A 12,424-nucleotide genomic window follows, 5' to 3' on the forward strand; every position below is an offset into this window, starting at 1 on the left:
GCGATAATATAACACAGAATATAATTAACCTAAATCAAACTTAAAATAAGAGATAATTTTAAAGTGATTTAGTTGTTATTTAGTAACGAATTTTTCTTATTAATTATTGTAACTGGCAGCCTCGTGGCCAGTCCACTGATACCAGTGTGATTCGTGCAATGTCCATTAGAAAAAATAAACAATTGAGCTTCGTATACGCATACCGGTCGTGCGAAGCGGGCCCACAGCTGTTGTGTGCGCTCGCTTCCCGGCAGTTGGTTTCTGCTTGTTGTCTTCGATACTCCTTGCACTAGTTACACCTCCGCAGAGGAACGGCCTGTCCTCTAGAGTGCCACGTCACGTCGGATGTTACTGGAAGGCTGATATTACGAGATAAGAGCCCATTCCGTGTTCTTTTAAACACATGTTTGTATATTGTTTAGTATTTTTATTTTCCGCAGTGACTATTTCTTTCATCCTAATACTATTATTGCCTTAGTGAATCCTCTATTTTATAATTTAACTACAGTGGTGAAGAGAATTAGGTATAGGGAACAGACATGACGAATATGTTAAAATTTTAGAGAGACAACTTTTATAAAAGATAATATCTACAAAACAAACGATGAAAAGGTGTGTACAAAACGAGGAAATTTGTATGAAACATTGTTGTGCGAATTACATTTCCCCCCGCCGAAGTTCAGCGACCATTTTTGAATTTTGTGAAAAAATGTTGCTGGAAGCTGGGGCTCATCTGCTCATCTGTGGTCCTCTATAAAGTATGTGTCGATCTGCGTCACATCGTGTACCAAATGGCCAAAATTAAGACTGCACCAACCAGAATTATGTATATAGGGATAGTGGTTTGATATATTACAGGATCATTTTCTATAGCGATAGGGGTTTGCATTAAAACTTGCTATTGGATTTTGTGCTAATCCTCCAAATTAACTGAGTTGAGAATTGCGTATCTTGTATATTATTTATTTCTAATTTCCTTGATATCTATATCGCTTATCTTCAGTGCCTGTTCCTTAATTTTGTCATTTACATTATAGATCTTGAAATTCTCCGACTCGTACATACATCCAGTAGGTATAGTTAATAAGAATGTACCTTGGAGTATCACGAAGTCCTCTTGTTGCATTTATAGTGAGGTTTTAGATGAGCGTGGTAAAGTTGTATGTAATGTCGTTCATCTAATTCTTGCGTCGTTTCTTTTGAGAGTGAAATAACGTCGTCTCGCAGGAACTATTTAAGGTTTGATTCTGAATCTGAATGAAGTCCTGAATACAGTCCGGCTTCGTCTGAATTTGATTGTTTTCCGATTCTCAGAGATACCAGATATTATACTTCGGGCATTCAGCCTCTATGTACAAGAATGAGTTACTGTTAGTTGCTATATAGGGATAGGAAGGGATGAGGGCCTGCCTATTCTTATTTGTAAAAATAACTAAATGAAATAAATCAAGAATATCTACTAGTAGAAACTAATGGAAATTTAAAAATTATTACTATTTGCTTATTCGAAAAGTAGTATCCAGGCTTAAGTATATTATAATATTCCCTATCTTTTAATTCTTATATTTGATTCTTATTATAAATCTTACCTAATTTCTTAATCATCTTCCTAACTGTTTCCATAACTAACATTGAATGATGATTAACTAACTTAATGTATCTAATAAGGTTATTGTCACTTAATTTTTTTTAAAGAATTGAATTAATATGAAATTAATTTTCTTTTGATTTTCCACTATCGGAGAAAGAATAGATGGCTGTTTTATCTCATTAACTACAATAGTTGATGATATAAACTGAATGCTGATTTTTTTGAAAAGCTTTAATGAAATTGTCATATTTTATAGAATCTTGTAATCCAAATTAATACCGGTACCGGTTTATACCTGTGATGATCGATCTTAATCTTCATAGTCAGTAAAGCTATTACAAGCATAGTGTGTAAAGTTCGGATCATATGTATTGTATAGTATATACCGATAAGGCGATTCACTATAATTGTAATACGAATAATTCTCGGAATAAAAGTCAGGGCCGTACTCAGGTGGGTATAATTCATGCATATTCGTTTCACGCATTTTCAAATTATTTTGTGTTAAAGGTAAAAAGTAAAAGTAACATGGTGACTGATGCCACTCATTGGTTTAGGGCCTTGATTTTTATTCCTATTAGGTAACCGAAAAACATTTCTACGGGGATTATATGCGGGTGATGTGGATTAGCTTGATAAATAGGGTTTTAAAGGTATATAGGGTTGTATATACCAAATAAGGTTTGTATGGTTTGCGACATGTAAATGATGCAGAAAAATTAAATGCAGTACGTCCCTGGAATGGTGACGCTGCGCTATGGGTACGGGTTTCGAATTAAATTATTTTATATCACTTTTACTAATGATTAAAATTATATTTATTCTGTAAATAAGATGCATTTAAATTCTAATGATTAAATTAAATTAAATTAAATAAAAAATTTATTGGTCACAATTTTTAAACGTTTTTTCAATTGAAATCGGCCGCATACATTGAATTCTTGAACCTAAGGGCTCCTATAAACCGCGAATAAAAGCTTGTAGAATTTTTTTTTTTATATAAAGTGTACTTTTTGCCTCTGTGATGGTTACAACCGATTCATGGTTACAACCGATGCCAAATCATTATATAGAGTGGTTTTGTCTTTTTGATCCTGAAATTATTTATTAATGGATTTTGAATGCCTACTCATTTTTGGGTATGTAATTTTATTTAATTTACCTATTAATATATATAATATATTGATATATTGATATTAATATATTGATTAAGAAATTAGGCTATTCACTACCTTCAGCATTAACTTTATAATATAACTTTACAATCTAGTTAATCTAATTAATTTTAAACTAAATCTCTAATATTATTTAAAACTAGTCTACGAGCAGCCTAACTCAATGTAGTGCTCTTGGGAATTTGACTTTCACGGATGGAAAATCATGGAAAGGAAATTAGGACTAAAAATAGGTATAAACTAGTAAAAGGAAGCAACACAGAACTATTCTATGTACTTACCAATTAATCTGGTTACTTTTTGGGATCGATGTTTGATTTAGCCTCCAGGCCGCAGAAACCGTAGATTCTGGATCCTCAGCTCCGTAGCGATAGCAAGGTTCTATGCCACGTTTTTTGAGGATCCTACCGACTGCGCCAATTACATTTCCCGCAGCCGGAGGCCCCAAAAGAAAACTAGATTTATTTTATAACTACATTTATTAACTAAAGTGAGACTTTTACACCCATGTCTGCACGATGCAGACCGGAGTTAAAGAATGAATTTATACATTTTAATAATTATAAAGACGTAAACTTGGATGCTAACTCAGGGAAATCGGACCCACATTCTATTCCCGTGCGAACGGCGTATTCAGCAGTTTCGTATGAAGGCAGGGCCGTAACTTGCGAATAAACTTACACCTCAATATAAAATATTATTGTCTTTCATTTTTCCTGTTATCCATAATAAACAACATTCCTATTACCTACCTATATGAAAATATACACAGGTACACATTATTTAATGAAATGCTTAATTATGATATATTGAATAACACCTACATCACGATCAAAATAATTTGAATAAAAAATGAAAAAATGTTTATTTATACACACATTATAATTTATAAATAGTAACACAATAAAAAGACACGACGGTCGACTAAACTAGATACTAGACCTGTGCTGAGATTGTTAAAAATCCACAAAAAATTTCGTGAAAATCGTTTAGCTCTTCTGAGTAGTGTGAACAAAAGCTTTTCTCCTTCCTTACATTCTTGTAGTGGTTCGAATTAACTGAATATCAATGATAGATATAGCAGTCTAGCAGACAAATGTGAGACAAATACAATGAGCATGTCATTATATAAATTAATATAAATCAATGCATGAATGTTACCACAAGTTAAAACTTACGAGCCGATTCTTAATTTATGATAATATAACCATTTGAGGATTTTATTTCCCACAAGGAGCTTCCGAATAAAAACATTATCGGTATAAAGTTCACAAATTCTTAAATATACACAGGAAGCATACATTCACTATTGAACAAACCATCCTCTTTTTGAGACTGGTTAAAAATAAAATTACCATTATAAAATAATGTTCATTATTCACTAAATGATTCATCTGTCGTTTTTACAATTTACACATAATATAAAACACGTAGTCTATGGCCTTACCGACGTAATTAAAATCAAAACGGAAACGTATATTATAGACTACAAGCCCGCATAGGACAAAAATATGGGTCAAATGAACCACCAGGGGACATATCTAGAACGATAGCAGAGCAAAAAATAATAAGATTCATCACTATGCCGTCACTTGTAAGCTGTCCAACTGAGTGCAGATGAGAATTGAAAAGTACAGGTAGACTCGGTAAATTTTGGTCATATATTTTTGTACGGCATTCTTAACCATCGATAGATCCATTAAAAATAATAAGAAACCGCTCAGTGCCGTACAAAAATGGTGGTCCACCAAGTCGGAATTTTTATTTAATTTCCGAGAGTTACCGGGGGTAAATTTGGTCATTTGACCATGTACGGCATCTGTGTCATACTATTGCTATACTGCTTTTAATCCATTATTCCGCAACGCCGTACAAAAATCATGGGGACAAGGGGAAAAAATCGAGAGTTGTAATCCCCTCTCTTTCCCCACTCCAGGGGGTCATTTGACACAACACGAAATAAATTTATTTTTAAAGTATTTTATGCATAGATAATATTTTTTCATGTGCCGTACATTTTCGTTGGTTCAAAGGGGAAAAATCTGAAAAAGAAAAAAATCCATATAACGAAATGTTTGCTTTATATTTTTATAATAAAATATAAATAAACATTAATATTAAGAAGCTCGAGGTGGTTAATTATCACCTTGGAAAGTCGGAGTCAGGTGGAATGGACTCCGTTAAATTGATGAACTAATAAAAAAGCTATGAACGAAAAGATGTGAATTATATGCAATCAGTCCATGATTACAGGTAAAGTCACAAGCAAATGCTAGTAATATATACATATTCAAAATGTACAAGTAAAGCGCTTTCAAATGATACCAAACACTGCATATTTATCTTAACTTTATTTTTTTACTCTGTATGTTTTGTCCGCTAGAGGGCGCCACATTAGATTTTATGAAACCCCATATAGCCTTTAGCTAGCTGGTCGCTGGTTATCCAGTGAACAACTCAGACGCTTCTAATGATATGTCATTTGTCGAATTCTGATAAGTAGTTTAGAAGTTACGAGGGAATAGATGAACATACATACATGACCTGTAAACAACCATAACCCTCCTTTTGCTTTGCCGTAGTTGGGTAAAAATATGTTAATGCCGTACTGTATCAAATGGCCATAAAGCACCCTTAAAATTGTAGCTTTCGTCGCTTTCATCAGCCTAAAAGATGTGGTCTGCACAAAAATGTACGGCATCGTTTTTTCCTAATTTATCTATGTTAATACTATTTAAAACAACGGATAAAGTGTAGAAAACTATTATATTTCATTAATCTACGATGTTTAAACTTTGACAAAATTTCTGGTTTTGCATTTCTCTATAACTTTTTTTAGAACGGTTTCTTTTGAACGGCAATACTATACAACAATTGAATTTTACAATATCATGTTAAAAAAAGTTCCCGTACAGGGTCAAATGACCTTACAGCTCTTTATATCAAGAATTCGATGAAATTAAGATGATTATTGGTATACATTTAAAAGAACAATTATTTTTTGACGGCATTGCTTTTAATAGTACTTTTGAGTGCTAGATAATGTTTTGGAACCGAAGCCGTACTTAGTCAAATGACCCCCTGGAGTGGGGAAAGAGAGGGGATTGCAACTCTCGATTTTTTCCCCTTGTCCCCATGATTTTTGTACGGCGTTGCGGAATAATGGATTAAAAGCAGTATAGCAATAGTATGACACAGATGCCGTACATGGTCAAATGACCAAATTTACCCCCGGTAACTCTCGGAAATTAAATAAAAATTCCGACTTGGTGGACCACCATTTTTGTACGGCACTGAGCGGTTTCTTATTATTTTTAATGGATCTATCGATGGTTAAGAATGCCGTACAAAAATATATGACCAAAATTTACCGAGTCTACCTGTACTTTTCAATTCTCATCTGCACTCAGTTGGACAGCTTACAAGTGACGGCATAGTGATGAATCTTATTATTTTTTGCTCTGCTATCGTTCTAGATATGTCCCCTGGTGGTTCATTTGACCCATATTTTTGTCCTATGCGGGCTTGTAGTCTATTATAGTTGAATGAAATATATTATGACTTTGTAAAGGAAACAATTTTATCGGAGTTTGTAATATAAAATAATAAAAATATATTTAATAGATAAAATTATGTAATTATTATTACTCATTTTCTAATTACAATACTGTCTGCCATGCCTGTTAAGTGTCATAAGGCTCGGCTCACATCAACAAAAAACATTTATAAGTAGGTACAATTAGCGTTAGCTACTATTAGGTATTCTGTGGTACAGTGGAAAAGCTTTTCACCTATTGAACAGATTAATACCTACATGAAACTTCATGCTTTGCGCTGGTGCGAGGTTTAACCTATGCAGCTATGGGATATTTTTAACACCGCCTTTATGAAACAGGCTGAAAATATTTATCGATTTTAAACGCAATTAGAGAATCAAACACAAAAAATGGTACCTAAGATATAATAAGTTATTCTCTGAACGCATCGCAACATTTTTTTACCCTAAAAGTAGATAGGTATCTACAAAATACGCTCTACAGTAATTTATCGAATTCACAAATAATGAAATTATAGATAATAGTTAATCCTTAAAATACATTTAACAGCAATTGCTATGTTATATGACATAATATTACAGTAGTGTCCAGTAATCGATACCATATTATTTAAAACGATAAGTTTAAATATAAAAATGACAATACCACAAGTGTTGTAAGGAAATCATACAAAACGAGTGGCCATTGAATATCAATGACCTGGCACAAGCTAAAAAGTTCTTGAGCGTATTAATGAATTACTAAATTTTTGTGTTATTAGGTATATTACGTCAAGAAAACTTAATATTAAAGATTTATTATAATTTATAAAGCCTGATCAACGAGCATCTTCAATTTTCCTGTTCGTCATCCTAGTGTAGCGATAGATACCTAATGATTCGTATGTCTCTACAACAAGTCTATACTGTCTCAGTACTCAATAAATTATATTATCAGTCTCATTCGTCAATCGTCATTCGTATGTGATGGTTTCGCTGAGATAGACGTGCTGTGATTCAATAAAATGTTGCATATTAAGTGTTGCTTTGTGTTATTATGTGTCCACATTATGTTCTCTTGTAAGTATGTTGTAGTAAATGAAATCATATATTCCTATACGAGTGTTCTTATGACGCTTAAATTTTATCTGCGATACGTGTTGATGAACTTGGAATTATTAAATAAAACCAGTATTGTACAGAAAAAAAATAACAAATGGTGTTTACGATTACACGGAACGATGAGATGATATTTGATGAAAATGTTGTGATAAAATATATGTATAGTATATTCTGGTTAAATTTTTAGCTGGGCAACCTCGAATGAAGTTCTTTCGTAAGGACTATCATTATATAGAGTCGACGGGCAGTTTTTATAAAATTCAAACGATACACAAAAATTGGGACAAAGCGAAAGAAAAATGTGAAATGGAGGGAGCTACACTATTTTATCCTGACGATGATGATGAAGCCGAAGCAGTGCTGTCGTTCTGGAATGAAACGCAACCTTTTTCGTGGGTGTTTATTGGTGTCTCCGCCTTAAACGTTCCTGAAGTTTTTGAAACTGTTGATGGTGAGAATTTTCAAGATATCATTTTTATAACAACTTTAAAGTCATATTTCCGATAAGTATTTTTCTAATCTAAAATCGGAAGCCTTCCTTTAAAAGATGTATACTTAGGTGAAATAGCTCAGCATCATTCATTTCAGGCCCTCCCAAATTAACGCTAACTTAATAGTAAGTCTATAGTAGGTATAACTAAGTAGGTACCTATGTATAAATAGATAAGTATATTAAAAAGGATAAAATTGAGATAAGATTTTTTATTCTTCAAAATAATAGGATAGGAATAGTGATCACTGATCATTTAGTTTTTCTCAATTTAAAAATCGCAAGAATCCTTAAATACATAATTCTTGATTGCTTTGCAACTCGTTTGAAATGTCAAGGGAATAAGTTTAAATTTAGGATTTTATTATTTGTAAAAACGATTATTTATCGAAACATTACAAGGCAGTTAAGGATTTACGGGATAACTTATTTTTTTTCTTGCATAATATGGGTTTAGGCTAAGTCACAAAGCGTATATATACCAAAAAGTATTTAATATAACTATTTTGAGGACCAAAAAAACACCATACCTAAAAAAATGTTGCAGTAAACGAAGACTGCTGCAGGTAGATCGCTCGCTTCTCGCAGTAAAGCGTTTAAAAACAGTAAATAAACTTTAATTTCTAACTGCATACTGTCATAAAAGCCAATGCACATTAGAACCTTAATAATGCGGTCTCGATCGACGAACTTGTAAGAAAATTAGACCATTACAAGAAAGTACTTGAAAATCTTTTCCCCAACAGGTATTCCTATAGCCGAAGTGTATGACAGATGGGGTCCAGGTGAACCCAATAATGCCGGTGGTAAGGAAAGCTGTGTTGTATTGCGTAGAGACGGCACTCTCAACGACGACCAGTGCAGTAGATCCTACCCATATATTTGCAAGAAGACCTTAGGATCTCTTGAATGGAACAACGTTTGCGACATACCTGATACCAGTGAGTATAGTAGATTTCGAATAAGAGGCTTATAAAACGTTCAACGTTGGGGAACACTCAGGAGTCAATTGCGTGTTAATTCACACAAGTCTTAAATGAGTTCCCTGTAAGTGTCCTTGTCGACTCATTAACGGGGGAATGCCCAAAACATATTTGACTGGAAACCCCACATGAAAATATCTGGATATACCAAAGTATCCTATCTGTTCTATCTTTAACTTTTCCAGTATCCAAAGTAATGATAATGGTATGATACATAAATAAATATCGTTATCCTTTAATGTTAATATACAACATGTAGTCTACTCTAGTCAGAAAGAAAAGGTGAGTTGTTTGATTACCTTAGCTTTTTCATGATTTATGAAGCGACTTAACTAAATATGTTGTAATTTGTAGTACGTAACAAACCATCTATGGTTAATTTATTAATATTTTTACTTATTAAAATATTTTCCCTTCAGTCATTCCTTGCGTACAAAAATCTTACATACGTTAGTCGCAGAAATACGAAATTAAAGAAGTTTTAGAAGATCAACTATGACTTTATAATAAAAGTTAAGTATATAAAATTATTTCCAGAATATGAATACAGTGAAAAGCTGGGCAGATGCTATAAGTTCCATTCGACTCCCATGAACTGGACAGACGCGTATGTCGTTTGCAGCGCAGAACAGTCATATTTAGCCATCATAGATAGTCAAGAAGAAGCTGATCATTTAGCAAACTTAACAAATAACGCTAATAAAGACGTAGGCGGCGACTTTCTGAGGGGCGCCGTACATTTAGGTTTTGTTCAAAGAAATGAATGGCGATCAATTAAAGGTAAAAAGTTTATAGTGGACTATTAATTCTTTACCATTTGATTGCTATGAAACCAAATAGCTAGGTACCTATTATATATATACCTAGACAATATTCGTGAAAATTTTCTAATCATTAATTTCTTGTATAGGTGCGAGCATAACACGGAGAAGAGAAATTACCACTTCTCTTTTTAATCAGCTTTAATTTGTTTACTAAACCTACAATATAATACTGCATATTTTATCTTATTTTATTAACATCAAATTATCAAGAAAATAATCTCCACATATTTTTTTACTCTCATTTATATTTGTTGGCTCGCGGTAAATTGTCCTAATTCCCAAGAAAATCGTGTAAAAAAATGGCGATTGGAAAAACCACTCAGACCTTTGTTAATGGCCTTAATAATATACCAACAGCAGTAACAACATGTTCTTAAATAGTCATGAAGTTAAGATTTATATTGATGTTTCAGGTATGCCATTCAAGTCTCTGGGATACACCAGATGGGGAAATGGCCAGCCAGATGGCGGGGAGAGAGAGAAATGTGGATCAATGTTCTTTAACGGCAAACTAAATGACATAAACTGTAATGTAAAATGCTTCTTCATATGCGAGCATGAAATATCCTTCCTTGAATCTGCGATCAATCCGAGGTTTGGAGATTATACTACTATAAATAGTGTACTATAGTGTCTATACTACTATAGAATAGGTTATTTATTTATAAATTCTAATACTCAATAAAAGCTTTGTGTTCATTACATTGTCCGTTATTTTGTGTATTGTTATATTGTTATGAAGTTCAGTATCAAATGATTTATAATTTCAAGTCAACATGTTTCCAAATTTATAAGCGTAATCACATAACTGATATCAAAATGTTTACTCATTTTATATACTATATGTGTCCCGTGGTTTTACCCACATACCTCCGCTCCTATTGGACGTAGCGTGTTGATACTATCTTCTGTCCGTCATTTTAATAACGGACCCGTAGATTAGCACGTACAAACAAATAGTTCAGCAATCAACAAGTATAGATAATAATCTAAATCTGTCACATGTTTATGGTATTTATTATAATTGTTTTATTATAAATGGTGCTGCATCTGACATATTATAAAGATAACTTATATATAAGTTTTCAAAGAACTATGGATACTACTGGTTAAACGTAACATTACATAAAAAAAACTAATCCAGAAGTCGATTCCTTGAATGAGTACATACAACAACATAATACAACTTAGTAAAAGCAAGTCATTATTTAAAAATATATAAGTAGGTACTAAAAATAAATATTTTCATATTTACAATAATATTGGTTCCTTGCTTGCGCAAATAAAATAAATCGCGTTAATTTCTTTATTTATATGTATATTGATACAAATCATGAAATACAGTAATAGTAAAGGCTATGGTTAATAAAACACTAGTCAAAAATAAATCCATCCTTTGTATAATATATTTATTCAACAACGTATACAATATCATTATTTATAAAAGACCTATATAGAACTTACAATGATAACCTTTGCTATGATAACGATACAGTGCAAAGTAAACATTAAGTGAATCAAATACTTAAAACAGTCTTAAATTTATATTAAATTTGTTATTTTATTTAAAGCTTCCTTAGACACCATTTAGACCGTATTATGAAATACTCTCATAAGAGATCTGACACAACCTCCCACCGTTATAATTCATTTTTGGACACACGTATATCTGAAGAGATTACACACTTACTAAAAAGTTATTAGTCTCAGTCTCATATTTTTTATAATATATGGTAATGGTTTAATAATAATGTATATTGCAAGGAAGCGATCCAATTTGGTGTTTTGACAACACTTGACTTACAGTAGTACTCTTACATAGGGGTTAGTTACTAGGATGGTAAAATTGAGAGGGTGAAAATTTTATTAATCGCGATAATAACACACAGAATATAATTAACCTAAATCAAACTTAAAATAAGAGATAATTTTAAAGTGATTTAGTTGTTATTTAGTAACGAATTTTTCTTATTAATTATTGTAACTGGCAGCCTCGTGGCCAGTCCACTGATACCAGTGTGATTCGTGCAATGTCCATTAGAAAAAATAAACAATTGAGCTTCGTATAACAGTTGTGTGCGCTCGCTTCCCGGCAGTTGGTTTCTGCTTGTTGTCTTCGATACTCCTTGCACTAGTTACACCTCCGCAGAGGAACGGCCTGTCCTCTAGAGTGCCACGTCACGTCGGATGTTACTGGAAGGCTGATATTACGAGATCAGAGCCCATTCCGTGTTCTTTTAAACACATTTTTGTATATTGTTTCGTATTTCTATTTTCCACAGTGACTATTACTTTCATCCTAATACTATTGCCTTAGTGAATCCTCTATTTTATAATTTAACTACAGTGGTGAAGAGAATTAGATATAGGGAACAGACATGACGAATATGTTAAAATTTTAGAGAGACAACTTTTATAAAAGATAATATCTACAAAACAAACGATGAAAAGGTGTGTACAAAACGAGGAAATTTGTATGAAACATTGTTATGCGAATAAACTTACACCTCAATATAAAATATTATTGTCTTTCATTTTTCCTGTTATCCTTTATAAACAACATTCCTATTACCTACCTATTTGAAAATATCCACAGGTACACATTATTAATTAATGAAATGCATAATTATGATTTATTGAATAACACCTACATCACGATCAAAATAATTTGAATGAGATTGTTAAAAATCCACAAAAAATTTCA

The 12,424-nt window shown here is 32.5% G+C and overlaps 2 protein-coding genes across 3 annotated transcripts in view; both read left to right on the forward strand.

The window, feature by feature from the left end:
* Positions 1 to 12,424, forward strand: part of LOC149905945 (C-type mannose receptor 2-like) — a 73,940-nt gene that overhangs the window by 13,080 nt on the left and 48,436 nt on the right. The window lies entirely within an intron of this gene.
* On the forward strand, positions 28 to 12,241 carry LOC149905947 (C-type mannose receptor 2-like). Of its 2 annotated transcripts, none has more exons than XM_090105354.1 (5): positions 28 to 405; positions 7,611 to 7,874; positions 8,660 to 8,854; positions 9,434 to 9,676; positions 10,134 to 12,241. In XM_090105354.1, the coding sequence occupies exons 2-5, from the start codon at positions 7,625 to 7,627 to the stop codon at positions 10,349 to 10,351; spliced, it is 906 nt and encodes a 301-aa protein (XP_089961480.1). In that variant the 5' UTR covers positions 28 to 405; positions 7,611 to 7,624; the 3' UTR covers positions 10,352 to 12,241. The 2 variants fall into 2 exon arrangements, with proteins under 2 accessions (XP_089961480.1, XP_089961479.1); XM_090105353.1 differs by lacking the exon at positions 28 to 405 and adding an exon at positions 7,231 to 7,381.

The sequence above is a fragment of the Colias eurytheme genome, chromosome 9 (assembly GCF_061535395.1).
Source record: "Colias eurytheme isolate Ceu_HAF_F1 chromosome 9, ilColEury1 Martin Lab GWU primary, whole genome shotgun sequence".
NCBI lineage: Eukaryota > Metazoa > Arthropoda > Insecta > Lepidoptera > Pieridae > Colias > Colias eurytheme.

Excerpts from the sequence above, each read along its gene's own strand:
- LOC149905947 (XM_090105353.1), top strand. The coding sequence starts at position 7,327 with ATGTTGCATATTAAGTGTTGCTTTGTGTTATTATGTGTCCACATTATG. Across the intron at positions 7,382-7,610 it reads TGTCCACATTATGTTCTCTT|CTGGGCAACCTCGAATGAAG; the intron begins GTAAGTATGTTG and ends TTAAATTTTTAG. Across the intron at positions 8,855-9,433 it reads TTGCGACATACCTGATACCA|AATATGAATACAGTGAAAAG; the intron begins GTGAGTATAGTA and ends AATTATTTCCAG.